This window comes from Nannobrachium achirus (assembly GCF_963921795.1).
Source record: "Nannobrachium achirus genome assembly, chromosome: 2".
In the NCBI taxonomy this organism is placed as follows: Eukaryota; Metazoa; Chordata; class Actinopteri; order Myctophiformes; family Myctophidae; genus Nannobrachium; species Nannobrachium achirus.
The window spans coordinates 70,937,269-70,962,667 of record NC_137811.1 but is presented as its reverse complement, the minus strand read 5'-3'; the positions used below and the strand labels follow the sequence as shown (position 1 = coordinate 70,962,667).

The following is a 25,399-nucleotide window of genomic DNA, read 5'->3' as shown; positions in this document are numbered from 1 at the left end:
ACCCTCATGGTTCCTTGAGGGGGTTTCATTGGCCCCTTGGTGCGTAGCTGCACTCTCTGAGTTTGAAATAAAAACCACTGTGCTACACCAGGGGGCCTTTTCCACCGGCAAAGATCCGGTTCGGGTTCTCTCTCCCGCCTTTGGAATGGCAACTTTCTTGGAACCTTGGTTCATTCTTGCGAACTGGCCGCGAACCAACTTTTGCGGTTCGGAACCAATTCGGTTCTCGCATGGAAAAGCTCACCTCTGGTTCATCCCATAGGCAGTAAAAAGAACCCGAACTGGTTCTTTGCCGGTGGATGGAACAAAGCCTTCATTTGTATCACTGGTAATGGCCACGCCTCCCAGGGCTCAAGGCTGCTTCCATCAGTGCACCTGCCTCAGATTGACCAGTCAGTCACAGTTGGGTGTCAACCCGCCCACTTGTGTTGACAGACGCCCAATTTGCAAGTGGCACCATGTTGTTCCAGCTCTCCCCATGCAGCCCCCTGGACGTGGAGGTGTTTAATATGAGGCTGATTCAACCCCACAAGGAGAAAAAGAGGTCAACGAGCCAATTAGCCCCTGCTGTCTGGCCTGTGGTCAGAAAATACTTTAACAAGCGCTGGGGTGACTGAGGGGGCAAAGTACCTAATCACCACCGCAGAGTCCAGGGGTTTGAACTCCACTGTGGTGCATCCGGCTTGACAGAGTGTCTGCATCAACCTAATTGGCCGTGAACCTTTGCAGCCAATTTAATTGAAAATGTGTTAACTACTTGATCGATGCTTCATTGTGTAATAGACTAGTGCATGTGACTGGCATCTGCTGGTGAAATGGATGTAGCACAGTCAATATTGCGGTAGTTCCCCATTAGCCTACTGTATTGGGGATCCCTTGTGTGTGTTGCCATCAAATCCAGGCACCTGCGTCTGATTGGGCGGAGGACCTGCAGACCTACTGTACTTGTCCGGACATGATTCTGATTCACGGATGTGTGACAGACACACTATGGAACACATAATTGTGGTGTGTGTGTGAGGGAGTGGATCTGGATGTGGCGGAGAGAGCCGCAGCCCCAGCCTTGAAGCCTCAAAATTCTAGTATCTCCCTTGTTCCATAGAGATGGCTCTTTGGTCTAGTGGTTAAGATGTTAGACTCTTATGCGGGTGGCCTGGGTGCAGAGCCCAGCTGTTACAATGGTGTTGTGACCCGGATCGGGCTTACCCGCAGGAGGAGGTCCAAAGGGGGGTGAGTGTGGCGGAGAGAGTCCCAGCCCCAGCCTTGAAGCGTTCCATAGGGATATCCCTTTGGAGTAATGGTTAAGATATTGGACTTTCACGCGGGAGGCCTGGGTTCAAAGCCCGGGTGGGGATGTTCACATCACCTCCGTTACATGGACAATAGGCCTATTTAGGAACTGTTTTCCACGAACAGCATTTGTTTTAGTTCTTTGTCCAACTTGAACATGGCGACCACAGAGTGGCACTCAAAGAGAACCAATGTGCTGTGCCAGCATGCAGATGGTACAGTAAGGTGCCCACACTTGTATTATCTCTATATTTTTATACGTCAAAGCAATTACAGTATGTTTGTGTATACAACCAGATGATAGAATCATACCGTGGTTTAGTTATGAATCATGATTCACGATTATTCACAGCTTGCTGATGTAATCACGCATTACGTTTCGAAGTGATAGGGTTTGGACTTTTAGGGACTTTCGGCATAAAAAAAAAATTAGATCTTTGCTACCAAGAATGGGATGGTCTTCTTCCCACAGTGAGTGGGCATGGCTTTCCCCCCAGAACTGGAAAACCCAGGCTCCAAAAGGGTCAAAAGAACACCTCACACAACATCAACATTTTTGTTGGAACATTTGTGATTGGGCTAAAATCAAAACAAATAGTAAAATAGAAGACTGCAGAGAGCTGTATACCCAGGGTTGAGTGAACGGTAGTGTCATGGTCATGGCCTTTGTCCCTCCCATAATCCCATTCCCTTCTGCAGTTTGACCATGAACCAAAGATTGTTAATTTAGGAAGATACACCATCCCAATTATAGCCACTAGAGGCGAAATGGTACGCAAATCCTACTAGTGGTCTCCTACGTCATCTCGGGAACGTCCTGACCTACAGTATGTGCTAGATCCTGTGGCAGAGAAAGGATGCAAATAAAGTAGATTTTCTCCTGATTTGTCTCTGAAAAAAGAACAAATTTTAGTATGAAAATCTTGGGAATAATGTGAGGCTTGTGACGATCGGGTTTAGTTCAATTACCATGGAGCATAAGAATGGTTCAGAAGCTGTGTTCACACTTCCATTGGAATGAATAGACTCCAAACCTGCTTCTGGTCTCCTAATAGGAGATATGGGAAGTAAACCGAGGATGGCACGTCTTGCTTTATCCGTTATCCGTATGAGGTCTCTCCTCTGGATTTCCCCCCTTTCTTGCCCATTTGCTATGAGTTCTCCCCTACTACCCTCCTACTGCTTTCCAACAAAGTGAAGTACGTCTCAGAATGTATTTTTTTCTTATGTTCTGTTGGAACGACAATGATAAGATAATATCCAACGCACATACAGGGGTCTCGGAGGCTCTTGCCCGTTGGGCAAGTAGCCTACAGGTCATGTTCTACTTGCCCAAAGGTCATGCCAACTTTCCTGAAAAGTAAACCGTGATAGGTAAAATTTGATTAATTTGATTAGGTAAAATTATAATTTTTCTTTTACTTGGGGCTGTTAGATATGTATGCCAAATATCTCAATAGTTATATAATATGACTTATTCCACAGACATCTTGTGTTTTGTTTATAGTCAACTAAAGACAGTTTCTTCCCCCACTCAAACCCACTTGCCTGTCGGGCAACCTGAAAGCAAACTCCACCTGCCCCAACGTTTTATTTACTTGTCACGGCCACGGGCAAGCGTTAGTGTCAACCCCTGCTATAGACACTTTGCAAATAAAATGCAAAATAAATGCATGAAACTATGATCAAAACTATTGGGCAATATATAATACATCTAATTATTTGTCTGACACAAAACGTTCATTGGAACACAAAAATGTTAATTCCAGGAAGAAGAAAAAAAACAAACAATACACCATCAACACTGAAATACAGCAACAAATAAATCAATAAATCAACCAATCAATGTTTTCTACTTACACTTACATGGAAAACAATTGAACACAAAAACAATGACTTCATGACACGGCTGTCAAAAGCTATTTGCTGATTGGGTAAATGCTTTGCTCTCGATTACACTGCTGGCTGTGAGAACAACCCCAAAAAGCCTCCGGCACTTCAGCACAGAAATAATTGATTGAAAGGCCATTCCCATAGATTAGACCTGGCAATGCGTCACCGCCGTAGCCACGCACGTCATGAAACTGTACTTTTTTCTATTGCAAACTTCTAATAAATTCTTCAATCAATCAAAAAAAAACGCCCTGTTCTCCGCGGGACAGGCCCGTCACAGCAGGAATAGGGTATTTGACCTAAATGAGCTTGTATCCACTGACAACAATGTTCTTCACGACATGTAAACGAGCAAAGACATGAACCGTGTTTGCCTGTGTGTCCTTCATAGCCTATAGACCCGTTTCTTGTTTACAAACACTGAGACTAAATGCACAGGTGACTATATCATGCAATCAATTCCCACCAATTGGCCCTATTCACGGCCCGCCCACTCAGCAAATTTCTCAGCATCCCCCGGGTGCTGACATCAATTTAGAAGGGGAAACTATAACAGAAATAGCTGGACTTAAAGCCAACAAATCATTATTTCGAACGGTTAAGTAAATTATAATGCTTTGTGCCTTTTAGTATCTTGTGTTCTTGATCATGCTAGCCGTATTTTATACTTTACTATTCGGAAATTGCATTAAATTTGCAATTTCTGTGTAACTCTATAGGCTTATAGTAGGATTTTCCCCTTCAAAATGTGACTTCAGCACCCGGGGGATGCTGAGTGGGCGGGCCGTGAATAGGGCTAATCCCCAAACCTGTTGTTTTGGGGAGCGCTGGTTTCATTGGCTAATTTTGGTACGGACCTGCGCGCGCATCTAGTTCTTATCAGTGTAACGTGGACCAGAAATGCGTCTATTTAGTGTGGTTTCACTGCAGGGCAATCAGACTATAAGTCTAGATTTCTCATCATCTGATGTAACCTTTTTCTCTAAACGGGCAAAGACATGAAACCGTCGTTGCCTGTGTGTCCCTCATAGCCTATTTATGTATTGTATTCCCCCCCTGATTTTGCCCTAATATGGGAATGAATGATGTAATCAAAATGTCAGTCTTTCCCAGTATGGAGTTCCACCTCAGTTCCACAGGACTCCAGACCGGCCTACAAGTAGTCTACTCACTGAACAGGGATGCCATTTTTACTGCGATCGGCTGGGAGTATACATGTATGTCCGATGTAGCCCAATCAGGCACCAGCATCTCTGGCAACGTCATCATTAACAGCCAATGAGGGACCAGCATTCCTGGTGATGCCACTGGTGATGTCAGCAGAAAGAGCATTCCTGGTAGTGTCTTCAAAAAAGACCCAATGAAATGACTATTTGGGGTATTTTATTTTGAAGTTTCAGTTTGAAAAGGAAGCCTGTGTGTTTCTGAACCTATCCGAGGGGACCAGCCCTTCAGGCAATGGGATTTAAAATCTGAGTAATGGGAGTAATGGGAGCCAGCAATGGGAAACAAACAGGTGGATGTAATCAAAGGTTCATTTATATGCAAGTGAACCTGTCTATGTCATCACTTTTTGAATTTCTGTTCACAGGAAGTAATTAAAAATGGCCTATTTAGGGACCTTTGATATAAATATACACAAAACATTTTTTTTTTTTTTTTTTTGGCATCTAGTGTTAGGTATGGCCATATTATCACTACAGATATGCTCTAAAAGTGTGAAAAACATGTTTTTGATTTCACCCCGTCTTTAACAGCCAATGAGGCCAGCATGGCACACCTTGTGGCACCCTCTGCTGGCCCACAAGTATGGCCATGTATGGCCTAATACTTGAGCAAGTTGGCACCTCGACAGAGTGCAGTTCTAGTTAGACCTGTGTTGTGTTGTTGAGCGGTGCTAACCGCTCCTACATCTGGCTTTGTGTGTGTGAGCATGGAACTCCATGTATGGAGATAACCAACGTCACGGACAGATCGGCCCAGACAAGTAGATATTATGCACGTGTGTAGTGTTTGATACCATGCGAAGTGTGCAGTGAATTTAAGAACGGGTACACATTATTGTATATATCATTATTTTATGCTTTAACTATTGAGAAATAGCAGATATACAAGCTCACAGCGCGGCACCGAGTGCCGCGCTGCGAGCTTGTAGATCTGCCATTTTTGAAAAATCGTGAAAATTAGAATTTTGACCCGATTCTATAAGTGTCTTTTGAATCCTTCTAAGGTTTTTTTGAAAAACCCTATGTTTCTATGTCAGCAATCTGGCCAGCCATCGTCAAAGAAAAGGTCCTTTTCACTTAACTGGAGCTCAGTTAGTCTGTTCTTGAGAGACTACCATGTCAGTGGTTCTCAAACCTTTTCATGTGAATGACCCCCAAAATGATATGTATTTGGCCACGGACCCCCATCTCAAAATATCTAGTTCCAGGGACCCCCCAGAAACAAAATTTTAGTTACAAACGTTCGCTTTGAAAATACATATATTCAAAGATTTGCACACATTTTCACGACTTTTTCAAAAATAGCAGATCTGCAAGCTCGCAGTGCGGCACTCGGTGGCGCGCTGTGAGTTTGTAGATCTGCTATCTTTCACTGGTTAAAACATTCAATAATTCTAGGCCTAAATGGGTTAAGATGCAGTGGAAGTCTTTTGAGCATCCTCATATTAAGTTGACATCCTTGCAGTGACTTGTCTTTGAGAACAAGAGCTCTGTTTGACACCAGCGGCAGGCTGCGTCCTGTTGCCAAGTCTGACAGTACACTGACCTTACAGGTTAAACCACTTCAAATGCATTCTTATCGGATTGATTAGAGAGACCACAGGCGTGAGTCAGTTGCTGTTTTATTGATTAGATGTAAATTGCTATTTAGCAATTTGCATTCATATTACATTTATTCAAATTACTATTAATAGGCCTATTTTACGTCTTATTGTTATTCACAATGGAAGTAGGAGCTTAATACTGAAATTGTGGTCAAAATCACACATGATGCATGATGGTGCACAGATATACAATATACTGCAGTGGCTTTGATTGATACATTGATACATAAATTGATACATTTGCAGTGCACATAATATGTCAAAAGAATAAAACACATTAAAGCGCAAGAGCTTTTTGTTCATTGTGCAACCCATTGTGATATGTAATTTGTAGTAATACATTGCACATTATACACAACAATGTGAATAGTGCAGGGGTGGGCATCATTTTCCCCATGGGGCCATACTGACTTTGATAAAAAAGTAAAAAGAATCTTCTTATTTTTCTTTACAGCTCTACTGTATCACTCACATCAAACATATTGCATTAATTATGCATTATAAATATGGACTGAAGGCTGACTGTTTCACAGTCAATTAGAGTACCTAGGCTACGAATGGATGTTGGAATGCACGTATGTAGCCTACTCACCTGGCTGGTACATATTCATTTGTTACAAATATTTAATTGGAGTCAAGTTAAATTAACATAAAATGCTGTCTTTAAGATGTAGATTTCTTTGGGTGGATCATTTTGTAGGACCTTGAGGGCCGGATTGAGGCGGTCAAGGACCTGGTCCGGCCCTCCGGCCGCATGTTGACCGTGGGTGGTATAGTGTATCTCTTCTGCAACGTGCCAGAGCAGAGTATTTTGTCAGCTGTTGGGCCACCTGACAGCCTGTGGAAAGTCACTGTCTGTCACCGAGACGGCCGGTGTGGGATTTGATGCTCCGCTAGTGGTTTTTTAGATGGAGGGACTGGTGTAAAGTACATGTACTCAAGTACATCAAGTCTCATCACTGAGCACGAATGTGTATGCAATGTGGAGGGAGGGGGGCCTTAATTATTTTATTATTTAACTATTGAAAAATAGCAGATATACAAGTTCACAGCGCGGCACCGAGTGCCGTGCTGTGAGCTTGTAGATCTGCTATTTTTTAATAGTCGTGAAAATGTGTGCAAATCTTTGAATATATGTATTTTTTAAGCGAATACTTGTAACTCAAATTTTGCTTCTGGGCCTAGGGGTCACTGGAACTAAATATTTTGAGATGGGAGTCCGTGGCCAAATACATATCATCTTGGGGGTCCTTCACATGAAAAGGTTTGAGCACCACTGACATATTCAAAGACTATTTTTCAATAGTTAAAGCACAAAATGCAACTGAATCCTTGTAGCCTACCCAGGGCCCAGAATTTGGTACGAGTACGACACCCCTGGGAATCACAACGGCACTGAGTGTGTAGTGCACTGAGAGGCTAATCCCTTGACGTCTTTTTGTTGACGTCCGTGCCTGTGAACCCTGAATTGACAAGAAAATGTACTCTCTGCTCAATCACCCATTACACATATAATTATAAAAGAAAAGGCAACAGGAATATGATAGAAATGCCATCATCAACACTTAGAGAGATGTTATTATCTTCCACATCCCTCCTACAGTATTGGCCCTCTCATCACTGTCCCAAACACATATTAGTCCAAACGCTGTGGTGTCATCTGCAAGTTTCATGAGGCTATACTGTTGTCACGTTTGGCAACGCAGTCCTACGTGTAAACAAACTGTACAATTGACACAGAGACAACAACACTGATAGCTGAGCCAGTCCTGAGAACAAAGGTCGTTGAGAGGGTGTTTCGCTTTATTGTCAAAGTCTGGAGCCTGCCTAGTTACGAGGAAATCAAATTGCCAGTTACAGGTATTGGCTCTATGGACATCAGCCATATTGGAATGAAATTAGGCCTCTTCTTATTTCCTTAACAGGTCAGATCACTTTACGTCTCACTTGATTAGTACCAAATGCAAATAGCAGCAGTTTGATCCGTACAGTAAGTACAAAATATGTGAGATATGGTTTCCCAGGATACCGCAAGACTTCAATGCATTCTGTAAACGTCCGGTTCGCGGTTTGTCACTATACACCAATGTGTGCGTAGAAGACCTGGCCCCATGAAGTGACGGGAGTGACGCCACTCTCTGTAGGTAGAATGCTCTGCTATTTAGTGTACTGTAGCACAGTGGAAAGGTTTTAATTTCCTTGAACTCTTGAACTCTGAGAGTGTACACAACATGGAACCAATTTGGGTCCAAGTGCACAGAATCCTGAGGGGCCATTTAAGGAACCCCCTCAAAGAACCATGAGGGTCCCTGGACCACACTTTGAGACCCACTGGTGTAGCAGAGTGTTTCCAGCGAGCCAACATGCACAATATCTGCACCCTGACTCTGTTTGACCAGAATGGAACAGAGCCTTCATTAGTATCGTTGGTAATATGGTAAAACCTGTGAAGGAAGTATGGGGCCCCATTTCTTTACAAAATGTCTGATGTGCATTAAGGCTATTGCCCCGACCAAGACCTTTGAGTTTACGCATTAGTAGGGCTGTCACAATTATTACATAATCGTCTAATCGTGTTTTTTTTTTACATAATCGTGATTATTTTTCATAATCGTCATAATTGTTTCCATGTTGAAAAATGTTCTTATTTAAAAAAAAAAGTCAAAAATAGTGGAAATAGCAGATCTACACGTTCACAACACGTCGCATCGCGGCGCGTTGTGAGCTTGTAGATCGGCTATTTCCACTGTCAATGTTCTTTTTTAAGTATAAAATTGTCAAATATGTCAGTAATTTCTTTGTATATTTAGGTTATGTGTCATATCTGCCATGTGCAACTTCAAAGCCTACAAGCCAAACAGAAATGTAATTGTCAACAACAAAAACACAATTAAATCGTCAATCGCAATTATTTGAGTGACAATTAATTGTCGTGTAAAATATAATAATCGTGACAGCCCTACGCATTAGTTTGGATGGTGAAAGCAGAGCTATAATCAACATAAACAACATTCTAACAGGTATTTTCCTTACCAAGTATGCAGAGCAAGTGAGATATTGTCATCTACAGATTTATTAAAAGCTACTGTAACTAAGGTGTCATGTTACATGATATAATCATTTATATGATATAAGCAGGCACTTATAATAACAACAGGTGTCAAATAAATGGGTCCATAATCATTAAAGTAAGAGATGTGTTTTCTGAGGTACAGGCACAATAGTGTCTCAAATGCATATCACACCATGAAGAAGGCTGTGCTGGCCACTATACTCATGCATGGATTATCCCAGTATTTAACAACTTATTATGAACTAGCCACTCCAATAAGGCTTTTAAACGGTTTTTTTTTCACCAGAAGAGTTTATTTTTCTTTAGTTGTAACCAAGTTTTCAGTCCCCCACCAGAGCAGCTTTGTTAAACTTTTTTTTTTTTCTTTTTTTTTTTGAACCTCCGAGCACCCAGCCCTTCTTTTTTTCTCTCAAATACATATCGTCACTGTCGGGCAGAAACCTCGTATCTCCAAGTTTCAAATTTGTAATTTTGTTCGCAAAGCAAAGCACTGCTTCATCACAAAAGGCCGTCGCACAAAAGTAGTCGCACCGCGAGGTGTTGTGTGCTTGTAGATCAGCTGTGCTTGTAGATCGGCCTTTTTCACTAGTTTAAATAATTTTAAAAATGATAAATACAAAACAAACGGTTTTGGACATACAAGGTTTCCACCCGACAACGACAATATGGTATATTGAGTATAATTTTGAACTTTGTTTTTGATCAGTGTGCTTCCTTGATCACACACTGACCATACAGGATGTGTCTGTTTCCAGGTCCATTACATCCATCCATCCATCGATGTCACTTCTTGTCCTGACCCCAGCACTGTCTCCTCCTCTGATACAGAAACTGATCCCAGCTCTGCTTTGACTGACTTGTCTCCGCTTTCTGACCACATTTGTTCACTTGTCAGAGAGGCACATAAATGATGGTCGTCTCCATCCAAGGAGCTTTGATTGACTTGTATCCACTTTCCAAATGTGCTCCTTCACCTGTCAATGATGCACATACAGTAACTCATCCTCTCCAAGGATCACTTATACCTCTCCTCTCCTTTTTTATATCCTCCTTTCATTTTCTCTCCTCTGTGCTTCTCTCCTTTTCTCCTCTCCTCTCCTGACATTTCCTATCCTCTCCTCTCCATTCTCCACTCCTCTCTTTCATAGTTTAAAAGGCAAATAGGATAATTGCTCAAGCTCATATGTGTTGTTTTCCCTCATGAATCATGACCATAAAACCATTGATACTGTCAAAAAAATAAAATCACATCTTGTCCGTGTCTTTCGTCCGGACGGACGGGTAACGCCTGATACTGTGGTTCCCCTGATACGTCACAGGTGACATCACAGTGATGTCAGATACTCAGCAGGGATCTCCATATATGGGCATAAACGGGTGACATCACAGTGATGGTTTACTGGTTATATTGAGGTACATTGGGTGCCGCCCTAAACCCTGCCTGGGGTTCAACAAGGGCATGTGGTCTCAACGGGTTCCTGATGCCAAATCAAATGGGTTCAGATCTCTGAGCCAAGCATCCTGAGGAGGCGTGTCTCAGGCCTGTTCTGGACAGGTGTCACTGGTCGTAAAAACCAACAACATATTGTGTTACCTGGGATCCCACTGTCCCCGTCCTGAGGCCAACATTTGCTGAAGGTAGCAGATGATGATCACAATTCAGTGTAGAGGGGAAAAAGGAGGGGCCCTATACTCTTTTTTTTAAATATTTGTATTAACTTTTTTCCATTTTAAAAGACAAGACATACATGATCACAAACAGAACAGTAGAAACAACACAACACAACACAACACAACACAACACAACACAACACAACACAACACAACACAACACACAACCACTAACAAAACCTCACAGTTATATCCACCCACCCGCACCCACCCATGCCCTAGGGGTACAGCAGTAGAATACCAGTGAATAGGTGATTGAGTATACTCCTACTCCGGTAATATGTATAGGGTTTTTCCTGTGAAATCTCCAGAGAGGCGCTGTCCCATGAGCGAACATTAAGTGAAGGACAGGGGTTACGTGAGTAACATAGCGTTTTATTTTGAGGCAAACATTCGGCAAAAAGATCTTCTACAAGCTCACCACGCATTGTGTAGGCTATAGGCCCCTGGCGGACTCCGGTTCAGCGGGTTCAAGTGGCGAACAACACTCTGTACCATACAGTTTGGTTAAAAGAATGTTTTATTCACGCCAAAAAAGGTATAGATTTCAGCTTTAAGTAGGCTTGGCTAGTCGTGTTTCTGTGTCTTTCTGTTGGTTTTGGAGCAGATCCTGTCTTATTTGCATCGGGGTCACTTCACTGTGAGCTGAGGGCCTGAGGCATCATGTAATCTACATGTTTTTGGAGAGGATCAGTTTCCCGCTCCTCTCAGGTGAAGAACGGGAGATCCTCTTTCTCCTCCTCCTTCAACCTTCCTTCCCTTTTTCCTCCTGTCCTCTACTCTCCTTTCATCTGCTCAATCTCTCTCTCTCTCTCTCTCTCTCTCTCTCTCTCTCTCTTTCAGCTGTGTTTTTACATTTGCAATTGTCTGAAATGGGACTCGACCGACCATGGTACCTGTTGGTGCCATGTGTGGGTTGGACATAGCAGACGTATGTGTTCGTGCGACTGTGCACATCTGCGTGTGTAAAACTATAAATTGTCTTTGTTTCGCAGAGGAACACAGAGAAGGCTGCTACTACGAACTACAGCAATAGAACCAAGTAGTTTGTTGATAATAACATAACCCCGAAGCGAATAATGACTGACAAGTCCAGCGGTGCAATGCATCTATAAAAAGCCTTTCTAGCTGAACTAGTTCATCAGAGCATATCCTGTCTTGTCAGTGCCTGCGTGAATGCGTGTGTGCGTGCATGCGTCTGTGTGTGTGTGTGGGCGCGCGCGCGCGCGCATGCTGGGTGTTGTAATCTCAGGATTGTTACCAAACTCCTCATTAAGTATTAATGCCGGACACAGGTGCCAAATGTGGTGACTACATTTGTCCGCCTGTCCTTCCTTACCTGTGAGTGGATGCTCTTGTGTGTGTGTGTACGTCTATGTGTGTGTGTGTGTGTGAGGCCGCGACTGTTTGTGGGCAGGTGGGGGTGTCAGAAGTGACGTGCGCGGGACAGAGAGGAGGGTTGGGGGGTGTCAGAAGCGAAGGCCAGGGGGTGGGGTGAGGAGGGGTGGGGGGTGTCAGAAGCGAAGGCCAGGGGGGTGGGGTGAGGAGGTTTAGGAGGAAGTGCCAGGACCTGCAACAGTAATGAATCTCCTGTGTGAGAGTGAACGCGGCCAGCAGAGAGGCGACTCCTCCGTGCTTCCACATGAGGCCACGCATCAGAGGACCCCTGTGTCTCCGCACTGCTGGTGCCGCCGCTGGCCTGACTGGTTGTTTAGGGACTGGAACCCGGCCATTAGCCCAAGAGGAAGAAGAAGACGAGCGTCTGTCCTCCTCGCCCCTCTGTCTGCGGGAGTTCTAGTCTTGTTTGGGGTTTTTTTGGGAAGGGGAGGCAGGTTACTCTAGTCTTGAGTTCTATTCTTCCTTGGCTGACCACGTGTGAACTGCAAGAAGAGACGGTGAAGAAGAGAAGAGGCGGGCGGTTATATAAATGGAAGAATCATCTATTCCACGAATCCACAGGTACAATACTTCTACTTCTATTACTACTACTAGTTTATCAATGAAATACTGCTACTGCTGCTTCTGCTACTATAGTGCTTCGTTGTTTTGAAACCCTGTGTGATCTGAGCCGTGTCGCTGTCCCACAGGGTCCAAATGGTTCCGCTCCAACTGCTCCTGGAACACTTGTCACCGGTGAACGTGGTGGAGGACTGTTCACTGTAGCCGAGCCTCTACCATGTGAACCCGCGTAAGAAGAGCTGACCCAAGGTTCGCAGCTTCCAAAATGGACCCGGCCATCGTCCCGTCGGCCAAGTTCGACGTGGACGTGGACCTGGGCATCGCTATGTTCTTCGTCTCGATGCTGTGCATCTTCCTGCTGGTCATGATCGTGCGCTGCGCCCAGCTGGTCCTGGACCCCTACAGCGCCATCTCTGTGAGCATGTACCAGGACGAGGACAACACAGCAGACTGATGCCATCTCTGTGAGCATGTACCAGGACGAGGACAATACGGCAGACTGATGCCATCTCTGTGAGCATGTACCAGGACGAGGACAATACAGCAGACTGATGACATCTCTGTGAGCATGTACCAGGACGAGGACAACACAGCAGACTGATGGCGTCTTCTTCAGCCAGAACTTCTTTGGTACCTGACAGTCGAACAGCCATACGCAGCAAATGGGAGTCGTTACAGTACTGGTGCTGCCATGGCAAAACATCAATTCGTCATTTAACGATTGAAAGATTCCCATGTTTATTTTACACAGGGCCGCGAAGATGAGACGCAGGCAATTGAGCAAGGGCAGAGAGGAGCAAAGTGCAACACGGGTCTGGAACTGTAACTGCAACTAACTGTCATTTTTAGCAAATAATAAAATAGTACTGCGAAGGTTCATGGACTTACAAGGGCTCACATTGATAACATTATAATGTTGAACAGATAGTATAGGGAGTATTCTCAGTGGTTCCCACACTGTGTGCCGTGTGACAAGTCCATGTGTGTCTTGGTATTTTGTGACAACCACACACTATCGCAATATGGAACTATTGCAACTACAACAAAGGTTATTCATTAATGTTCTAATTTACTATACAGTATAAGTGCTTTCCCAATACAGAGGCAAATTATGAACCCTAACAATATATAGTAGTTTAAAAAATGTATTTGGCATTTTGATGTTTACAGAGTGATAAGATTATATTATAGAGGCATTTTTGCACGGAGATGAATACAGGAGTGCCTTGAGATTTTGACTTGTCCTTTGGTGTGCATTGGGTATAAATCAATTGTAAACCACTGGTCTAGTACACTGTGACAGATGTTAGAATACTTTTTGTTTTAATCTTATTGCCAAGTATATGTTTGCACAAACAAGTAATTAATCTCAGGTTGGTTAGGTTGATTGACTGAAAAACAACAGTATAGAAACCTATTTACAACTAAAATAAGCTAAGACATGTAATTGAAGTTATATCCTAAAGCCCAAAGAGACTATATGAATTACAGCATATGTGAAAGTATCTACAGAGGGTAATATTCATATATTTCTATATTCAATATTAAAGTTCATTCCACATTCCACAATAAACTTGAATAACATGAATAAATAACATTCATTTTGCACTTGTATTGATTACACATCAAGTGCAGTAGACTATAGAAGATTAGTAGATTTAATTACATACATTATAGAAGACTGCAGTAGATTTACAGCTCTCTCTTGCAGTAGAGTGTTTTAAACTACTCTTGGACATCATCAATGGACTCTCCATTTGTATTACGGACACAAACTGTTTGCTGCTTTCCCAACAACAAGCCCTGGATCATTAAAGCCCTGTTGAACTGGAAGAAGATGGGCTTTCATTGCAAGTGAAACTGAGGTGGGCAAAGGTGGTTCAGAAGAGCTTGAAGCCAAGCCCTCCTGTACCTGCATGGAGATATTACGGACCATCTCATCAGCAGAGCGCACCATGTATGTCAGACTGCAGGGCAGCCTGTCTGATGTGCAGGTGAGCAACGCCGTCTGGCGCTAAGGAACCCTGCAGTCACCTTTAATGTTGGCCCAACACACTTCTTCTCGGGTATGTGCCAGCTACCGAAGTTCTCTGATGACTCCTCCATTGTCAGCTGCGTCACGGTTGACAATGAGGAGGAGTATAGGAGAGCTTTGTAGGGTGGTGGGAGGACCATCACCCCCATCTCCACATGGGAAAGACCATGGAGCTGGTGGTGGACTACTGGCAGAGCCAGAAGAGGCCCCCAACTCACATCACCATCCAGGGGGAGATGGTGGACATCTATGAATTCATGTTAGGACATATGAACTATAAACTGGGCCCTCTAGTCTGCAGTTAGCAACAGAGCAGCAAGCTGTTCTTCCTAAGAAGGCTCTGGTCCTTCAATGTGAGCTTTGAAGCATCGGAGGCTGCTGCAGATGTTCTACCAGCATGTAGTAGCCAATGTCCTCTTCTTTGCCGTGGGTTTGTTGGCCGGAGGGTGGGTAACATCAACACAAACGATGCCAACAAACTGAACAAGCTGGTGAGGAAGGCCTTCCATTGCTCCACTGTTGGAGTAACTAACCCTAACCCTTGCACATGAGAGGACGTGGAACCCTGGGGAAGCCCTCCCATCGCCTCTATGAGGAGCTAGTGTGGGTGAGGACCACTTTCAGCCCCCTTGGCACGCCACAAAGTGACGTGGACAGTCCTTTGTGCCAGTAGCCGTCAGACCAAGCTAGATATCCTAACTGTCAGGCAGAAACCTTGTATCTCCAAGCCCTACTTCATCACACAAGACTGTATGAAACATGATTTAAACTAGTGAAAATAGCAGATCTGCAAGCACAAAACACCACTGCATGCTTGTAGATCGGCTATTTTCACTAATTTAAATCAATTTTTAAATTATAAATTCAAAACGAACGGTTTTGGACATACATCACCCGTCAACAACACTATGTTCTGTTCTCTGGAATGACTAGCACATGGACTACTGGGATTTACGCTACAGAACTGTGACAAATGCACGTTACGGTTAACTGTTGATAGTATTCATTGTTGATATACTGTTGATAGACTCTACATATATTCATCCATGTATTCACTGTTGAAGGCCTGTTGACACTGTTTCCATTCCATATTCACCACAGTCTGCACACATATCCATTCAAATACTAATTAGCAACAGATCTTCATTCATATATTCAATGTTCAATGATATTCTGCACATAATATGTACTGTCTATTAACACTTGTAAGACGCATCAGGGTGACATGCGACCGCTCCAATTCTTGGCCATCTGGCCAGTGATGTATATCGGACAAGTTGACCCATATATGGACAGACCTCTGGTACCCATATATGGAGATCCATGTACTGTATATGGAGATAATGCTGTGAGAGCCCAAACATGCTTACTCAGTTAGTCGTTATGTGAAAGTCTATGATGTCTATGACATCTGACATCATACCCTTTTATGCCCATACATGGTGATCACTGTCTGTAGAACCAGCCATACAGATATGGGCTGTCTTGGCCATCTGTCTTGGTCATATATGGATTCTGTTAGTGTGGCCGATGTGGCCTCCATAATGGGCACTCCCATATGAAGACCTGTTAGATATGGGCTTAACATTGATGACATCAGGGAACTCTATATACTGTACAGTATGGGCAAAAAAGGGGTTCTGTTAGTGTGACATCACAGTGAAGCCTGAGCGTGATGTCAGAGCTGCAAACCCATTCTGTTAAGACAAAATGTCTAAATTCAATACTGCAATACATTGATATAAAATATGAATTTGAAATTTGAAATAGTTAACACTTTTTAAGAGAGACTATTGGGAGAGAGTTGGAGACACTGAAATGGACTGCACCAGTAAACACAATGAATAGATTTACTTTCACCAGCAGAGCGTGCAAGTACTGCTTTCAATGTACACGTTATGCATAATATCCTGTAAAGAAAGTGATTCTGTATCTAAATACTGAATCAAGCTACTTGAAAACTGTATGGGGTGAACACAAAAGCCAGAGTAGAAGTTGAAATTACCCCAGAAGTGTTTTAGCACCCTCTGATGGAATAATTGTGTAGGCCTATATCACTAACCTTTGAAAAGTAACAGACTAGATATTTGGGAACCACCTTGTTCTCTTCCACTCTGAGCCACTTGAGGCTAATAAAAATCATGTGCAGGGAGAAGGTTTATTCTGAGGTGGAGTTTCATTAAGGTTTCATTTAAAAAGTTGGGTGCAATATTAGTACCATCTCACCTCTTGAGTCAGGTTGTGAATGAACAGAGGGTTCCCCTGCTTCACAGAATACCTGCCTTTGAAAGTCTCATCAAAATAACAGACTTCCTCCTCTATTTTACTGAACATTTTCAGGATGGGAACAAACAGCGCCTGTTCCCATCCTGAAAATGTTCAGGTCAATCTTCCGAACAGGGCATCCTCCTGGTGGCTGTGTGTAGGGTGTAGCCTATATCAGATGACTTTTGAATCATGAGAACAGTCCAAGGCAGTGTCTTGTCCCAGTAGGCCTACCACAGGGACACTGGTCTATCTCTGAGTGTGCACAGAGGTTATAAGAAATCATTTGGTTTGTAATGAGAGAGAATTATACCTGTCTAATTTGGTGGTGTCAACATGTACATTAGACAGATAGATGGTGCAACCCAAACTAATCACTGCAGAGTAGCCATAAGGTGGCTCATTGCTGCTATGAGTTCATTCTAAAGGGACTTTTCCATTTTGAAGGATTCTGAAATCCAGGGTAGAATTTAAGTAAATTGTGCACCAATAACAAGTTATTTTTCAGGTAATTTCTGCAAGGTAAGATTATTATTTTACTTATTTATTTTACTGTTTAAAATATACCTACAGTTTGATGTTCATTAGGGGAGGTGTTAAGGGGGATAGCCTTCACTTCCAGAGTAAAATTTCAGCTGGAAAAGGCTTAGTTCTTAAAGAATGGGAGACCACATTTTAGTTGGAAATAAAATTCTAAAAGGAACGAGCGAGATAACGCTTGGGACCATCTCTAGGTGTAGCCTATTTTATGGCCAAGGAGTAAATTTTACTGATAACTAATGGTTGGAATGGATTCAGCAGCCCACAAATACCCTAATTACACACCTCATACGCTCATATTGGCCATTTTTTATTTTTCCCCCTTTAATCCCAGGCCCTCGGGATACCCCCAACTTTGATTGGCTCCCATAAAGTTTGTCAAGGGAGTTGTGATTGAAAAAGTTCAGAGGTGATAGTAGACACCTTTATGAACACATCTGTGAAGAAAGCTATTGGAAAGCATTTAGTTCCCAGATTGGTCCACCACAAGATCTAAATGTATAGCTATCTATTAGGGGTGTAACAATACATGTGAATGACCATACGATATGTATCACGATACATGGTTGACGATACGATACATGGACGATATTGGTTCATTTATGGCGATACAATTTCAATGATTACGATTCAATGATTTAAAATCGATATAGTAATTATTTATAAAGACATTAAATCTGTGTGAAACGTGTCAATATAGCAGGGTTTTAAAGGGAAAAATCTTATGATATATTTATATAATCTATTTATATATTTGCATTGTAAAACGATACGATACGATATACAAAGCCAAATGGTATGATATTTGCTTTTGCAAAACAATATAGTAGATCATTGCTTATTAAAATCGATTTTTCCATTCAGTTACTATATCATTACACCCCTACTATCTATGTAGATGAGCAGGTAGACAGTCTATACCAGCTACCAACACTGCAGTTGTGGTGTTGTGTTATCATTCTCTACCTCGACCATATCGAATGGTCAAAATAACTTTGCAGCATTAACTCTAAAAGTTTACAAATGGAACCAAATGGATCCAACATTTTTACACTCTCAAAGTTAAATGAACACTTTAAGCGGATCGTGTAAGTACACTATTGTTACACATGATTTGGTCAAATATAGTCATGTCATTTGGTCCATCGTTTCTTTACTGTCTAATCCATGTAGCTGTAGGTAGGCTATAGATACTAGGAAGACGCCTCAGGGCGACAAACCATGTCTTGGCCGTCTGGCCAGTGATGTATATCGGACCAGTTACCCATATGCTGTGAAACCCCAAACATGCTTACTCAGTTATTTGCTATGTGAAAATCCTATGATGTCTATCACATCTTTTTTTAAATACTTTTTATTGCAGTGATTTCAATTTATTACATCTCTTATTTCATATTCTTTGATTGTCTATGAAGAGATCCCCCTCAGGGTAAAAACATACAATAAACCGATCCCACCTCTTGGGACCTGTTATTATTAAAGTCTAAGACAGGAGACCCCAAAATCAGCAGAAGGGACCAACTTATGGCCCGTTCCCCTATGGCGAATGCACTTCTTAACAGTAGAACAGAAACATAATGGGACAGAACATAGACACCCCCGTCCATTGCAACACCTAACCACAGGTGCATAAGTTCACAAAGAGGAACTTCATCCAGGACATGAGCCAGACACTCGTCATGTCCCGTCTGCCAGCCCACCGTGACTTGCATTTTCTTGCATCTAGTAGACACGTGAAAATGCATCTAGCAGACACGTGCATAACACATGGTAATGGACAGGCTTAAATTGACTTGAATTGTCTATAATATTTGCAAGATGTCTAACAACTGTAGACATAAAATACAGTAGTACAGTAGGTAGAGATAAAAGCATGGATGATTGAAGTCAAAAATAAAAGAAGAAAAATATACTGTATATATTTGTAATAAAAGCCTCAGCTGGACTTTTTCTGTCTTTATTGATATGTGTACAGTAGGCTGACAGGAAACGGGGAGAGAGATGGGGCGGTGACACGCAGCAAAGGCTAAGTTGGTGACTTAATCAGTAGTTCTGCTGCCTGTGCTGGTTTCACCAACACAACCTCGGGCCACGGGTCTCCAAGGACGACTCGGCTGAAAACACAGAAAAGGAGAATGCTTATTTGTGTTTTTGTTAGACAGAGAGTGTAGTAAAAATTAAAAAATACACTTTCGCTACGAGACTACCAGGTTGGGAATTCTTGCCATGCGCTCTTACTGAGAACGCTAATGAGATGGAGGCGCCGCTCAGAGATTTTTGTTTTAGGGTTAGGTTTAGGCATAGTTTCACTGAGGTTAGGGTTTGGGTTAGGTTTAGGCATAGTTTTACTGAGGTTAGGGTTTGGGTTAGGTTTAGGCATAGTTTTACTCGTTACAGAGTTATGTGCCGTTTAAAGTTAAAACCAAGCAAAAAAAAAAAAAAAAAAAAGGCCGGCCAGCTGCCTGGTTACCTCACCCAGTAGCGAGGGTTGGCAGGTAATCCAACGGCCCAGGTTTGATTCTCGCTGAGGGAACGGTTGGCACATGCACATTGCAATGACAAGACCAAGGGTGATAACGGTGCTCCCAGCTCCTGAGAGCTGGTAGTCAGACTACTGAGCCTTGGCTAAGGGATGACAACAGTGATAACAGATCCATCCCAAGGGATGATAACGCGGATATCGGCTGGAAGCAAAGTTATTGCCATTTCCTGTTTTGGGCAATGAATTGGCTAATTATGCTAATTACACATGCTAAACCCCAAAATAAAAATTGGAGACATGTTTTTTGGCATTCTGAGAACCCCAAGAATCAAGATATACATGTCTCCAACAATTATCATTCCAAAATTACGGAAATTGATAGGCTCTTCTACTATAAGGAGATCTCCTTTTTATGCTATGGACCAGAGCTACTGTACTGTATGTAGAAGGCAGAACTATCTAGAACAGTTTTAGAACCTTTTGGCTTGAGACCCAGAAGAGAAATTTGATGTCTTCCTGTGACCCAAACTAGCAGATCTAAAAGCTCTACTAGCAGAGGGATATTTCACTTTCAAATAAAATAAACATTAGAAAGATATATAAAACATGAAATGAAAAAAGTAATGGAAAAATTGTGTGTGTGATGCTACCAGATTTCCATTTGGGTGAAGATTTTGGCTGTGGAACGATCATGGTTGAAGACCAGTAGACTGGCCAGTATACAGGGGCGCTGGAACTCCCAAATCCCAAGGGGAGCTGAGCCTGGAGGAGTTCATGCGTGCGGCCAAAGGCCGCACGCCGAAAAATTCACGTTTTTTATCCGGTTTTGGGTTATTTTTATTACGGTTTCGGGTGCTTATTCCCCGCACAACGGTGTAACAAGGAGCTATATAGTTACTAGTTATTTTAGCACACAGTGCAACACACAGCACGCATGCACACACACAGTCACTCACACACACTACAAAATCGGGTATTCTTTTTGTAACAGTTTTCTACTGTTTTTTATTCCCCATATACAACGGTGTTAGTTTGCAACAATGAGCCTATTATAGACAGTTTCTAGTTCTCAAATAAATAGACTTTGGTGTGCCATCAAAGCGGGATTTCAATTTGACTTCCCTTCTGACCGGAAGTGGCAAGGTGATCATGTGATTAGGTCACCATGATTACGTGATAATCAAATACCTTTTTTCAACATATTTTATTCCCCAAAGTCAAATACATTATTGTTTTAATATAGCTCTGTGTGTGTATATATAGGCTTATTTAAAAAAAAAAATCTTTTTTTTTCTTTTTTTTAATCCTCCCCACCACCAGGGGAGCTGCAGCTCCCTCAGCACCCCACTTCCAGCGCCCCTGCCAGTATAGGCTGTATTTTGTCCACTGTACGCCATTAATCTACACCCTAGCAATCGATGTGGTCTTGCAGTCTGCCATTTTAATATATTTTATGGCTCTACTAGGTTGTCTTTGAAGTTGGTAATGTTTAAAGGTGGCCTTACACCCGCTGACTTGAAAACGATTTCAAGTCATAATAAAATCAAGACGCGGCGCGCTCCCGTGATTCAGTTGTTACTCAATCGTTAGGTATGAGGTGGTAGTTAGATCTGAGGAAAATATTGTACTTTTACTCCACTACATTTATTTGAAAACTTGGGAATTATTGGCTTTTGGCCCACTATCGTTTTGGTTGTTACTTCATTGTACTCATTCAGACGTGGACTGACTTGCGAGAATATCAAATCAGTTTGATATTCTCTGAACAGAATCTTGGTCTCATGTGGGGGTAAAATCGGTTCAAAGTCAAACTACCACCTCATACAGTACCTGAGTAACAACTGAATGATGGGAGTGCGCCGCGACTCTTCTTGATTTTATTAAGACTTGAAATAGTTTCAAAGTCATCAGGTGTAACGAGGCCTTTAAGGTTAAATCATGGATGATTGAATAGGTACCTACAGTATATAGAAACAATTGTGAGTACAGAAATATTTTTTATATAGAGGATGCTCATCCCACCTCATCCTCGGATGCAGCAGCAGAAGTAACTCAATCGTCTCTCCTAGGGATAATCAAGCCATCGTCGTCCTGGGCAGGGTCAGCTGCACTTGATCGGCCCACTCCTTGCACCGCCATGGACCAGAACTATGTAGAAGGCAATACCGTGTAGAACAGTGGTTACCAAACCTTTTAGCTCGAGACCCAAAAGAGAAATTTGATGTCTATTTGTGACCAAAACTAGCAGATCTACAAGCTCTACTAGCATATCTACAAGCTCACAACGCATTGCGAGCTTGTAGATTTTCACTAAATCTTAAAGGGATATTTCACTTTCAAATAAAATAAACATTAGAAAGATAATATGAAAAATAAATGAAAAAATAAATGGAAAGATTGTGTGTGTGATGCTACCAGATTTCCAAGATTTGGGTGAAGATTTTGGCTGTGGAACGATCATGGTTGAAGACCAGTAGACTGGCCAGTATAGGCTGTATTTTGTCCACTGTACGCCATTAATCTACACCCTAGCAATCGATGTGGTCTTGCAGTCTGCCATTTTAATATATGTTATGGCTCTAGTAGGTTGTCTTTGAAGTTGGTAATGTTTAAAGGTGGCCTTACACCCGCTGACTTGAAAACGATTTCAAGTCATAATAAAATCAAGACGCGGCGCGCTCCTGTGATTCAGTTGTTACTCAATCGTTAGGTATGAGGTGGTAGTTTGAGCCGATTTTTACCCCCACATGAGACCCAGATTCTGTTCCGAGGATATCAAACAGGTTTGATATTCGTGCAAATCGGGACCGGGTCTGAATGAGTACAATGACGCACGCTAGTGAACCTAGGTCCTAGCCATTCATTCCCCAAGAGGCTGAGCTGTCTGCCACTATAGCTGTTGGTGCAGCTATAGCGTTGTTGACACAATGGAATGGAGTGCTGCAGAGACATTTCAGCCCTTTATTTCACCGCGTGTCAAGTACATTATTCTTGATTTTATAAAGAGTTGAAATTGTTTCAAAGTCATCAGGTGTAAGGAGGCCTTAAAGGTTAAATCATGGATGATTGAATAGGTACCTATATAGAAACATTGTGAGTACAGAAATATCCCACCTCATCATCGGATGCAGGAGGAGATCTATCACTGTTGCTGCTCAGAGGGCTGAAGGAGCCACCATCCTGGGCCTGGGCCTCCTGAGCCTCCTGAGCCTCCTGAGCCTCCTGAGCCTCCTGAGCCTCCTGGTTGGCTGCCGGCAAAACACAGAAAAGGAGCATGTAAAATTTCCGGTTTTTTTCCCCCTTTATTTTGCGAGTTTCCCCCAAAAAAGTACAAGCTTTTGGGGGGCCTTTACAGTTATGTTATATAGACAACATTCCTGGCCGATTGCAGGAGGGAGGCCCCGCCCCCAAGTCGAAAGGGAACTTCCGGGTTCTCTCTGTCAGGCATGCATATAAACGTGTTGCCAAGTCAATTTATTTACCTAAACTATCTTGTTTTTTTGCTTATTTATATTGCAAGAGTTGGCTTGTTTCGCTTATTTCTCTCACAAATTTTGGCAACACTGCCCAGCGCTGCAGTAAAAGATTATGACAATGAACTGAAAGGGTTAAACCAACGGAGGTTTTTTTTTCCAGCTGTCAGCTAGATGGTGCGGTGCGGTCATGGTCTCTTGATATGCAAGCGCACCGCTATCTTCGATGTTTTTATTCTATCTACACCAGTTAATAGTATTGATGACATCCTTAACATATCCTAAACTCAGCAAACTCCCCAGAGAAGCAGCACGACTCACAACAACAACAACAACAACAAGGTAAAACTCTCATGCTAGCTAATTAGCATTGTTAGCTACGATCTTTTACTGTATGGTGACTACTACTCTTGTTACAACTAAGTAAAAGTTATTTTCACTTGTGACAACACAACATTGATTATAATTGAAATAAAAGCTCGGTAGCACTTTACAATAATGACCTGTTATAAAGCATTTATAAACATTTATAACACATTAATAAGCAACTTGTAGATGAGTAATAATGAATGAACAAGCGGTTAATACATGTTTATTTAAACATTTATAACTATATTTAATAATCATTTATAAATTGTTAGTAACTAGTGAACTATTCATGAATAAGCCATTTATAAACAATTATAAATATATTTTAAATCATTTGTAACCAAAGTTATTTAGTATTTATAAGCTATTTAGAGATAAATAACTAATCATTTACAAGCTATTCATATACATTGGTAAATGTTTAGTAAAACATTTATAACCCTTTTTATGCCTTTGTAAATGATTATTAAAACATTAATAACACAGTTATAAGTTATTTGTAGATAAGAAACTAATCATAGACAAGCTATTTATATACTAATTCATTATTTACAACTGTCTATTTATGTGGCCTCCATTTTTGTTCATGTTTAACAAATGCTTTGTAAAGCATTCCTAAATTATCTATAAATCATTGCTAGATGTTATCAAGAGCCCTAATGTAAAGTGAAGACACTTCATAATCTACAACTGTCTGTTAATAACGTGGCCTCCATTTTTGTTCATGTTTAACAAATGCTTTGTAAAACATTCCTAAAATATCTATAAATCATTGGTAGTGTAAAGTGAAGACCACGTTAACAGATAGTTCATGTTTAACAAATGCTTTGTAAAACATTCCTAAAATATCTATAAATCATTGGTAGTGTAAAGTGAAGACCACGTTAACAGACAGTTGTAGATTATGAAGTGTCTTCACTTTACATTAGGGCTCTTGATAACATCTAGCAATGATTTATAGATAATTTAGGAATGCTTTACAAAGCATTTGTTAAACATGAACAAAAATGGAGGCCACATAAATAGACAGTTGTAAATAATGAATTAGTATATAAATAGCTTGTCTATGATTAGTTCCTTATCTACAAATAACTTATAACTGTGTTATTAATGTTTTAATAATCATTTACAAAGGCATAAAAAGGGTTATAAATGTTTTACTAAACATTTACCAATGTATATGAATAGCTTGTAAATGATTAGTTATTTATCTCTAAATAGCTTATAAATACTAAATAACTTTGGTTACAAATGATTTAAAATATATTTATAATTGTTTACAAATGGCTTATTCATGAATAGTTCACTAGTTACTAACAATTTATAAATGATTATTAAATATAGTTATAAATGTTTAAATAAACATGTATTAACCGCTTGTTCATTCATTATTACTCATCTACAAGTTGCTTATTAATGTGTTATAAATGTTTATAAATGCTTTATAACAGGTCATTATTGTAAAGTGCTACCAAAAGCTCTTCGCTGTTGTGTTGTATCTGTGAATGCAATTGTTTTC

General features: G+C 41.6%; 1 protein-coding gene across 1 annotated transcript in view; it reads right to left on the bottom strand.

Moving 5' to 3' along the window:
* Positions 1 to 19,523: 19,523 nt before the first annotated feature.
* LOC308280395 (mediator of RNA polymerase II transcription subunit 12-like) overlaps positions 19,524 to 25,399 on the bottom strand; it is a 38,165-nt gene continuing 32,289 nt past the window's right edge. Inside the window, exons 24-26 of the mRNA XM_080720662.1 lie at positions 23,153 to 23,286; positions 22,061 to 22,186; positions 19,524 to 19,670 (exon numbers count right to left, since the gene is read on the bottom strand). Of these exons, the coding sequence (XP_080576788.1) occupies positions 22,091 to 22,186; positions 23,153 to 23,286 (230 nt within the window). The 3' untranslated portion in view covers positions 19,524 to 19,670; positions 22,061 to 22,090. The remainder of the gene's footprint in view (positions 19,671 to 22,060; positions 22,187 to 23,152; positions 23,287 to 25,399) is intronic.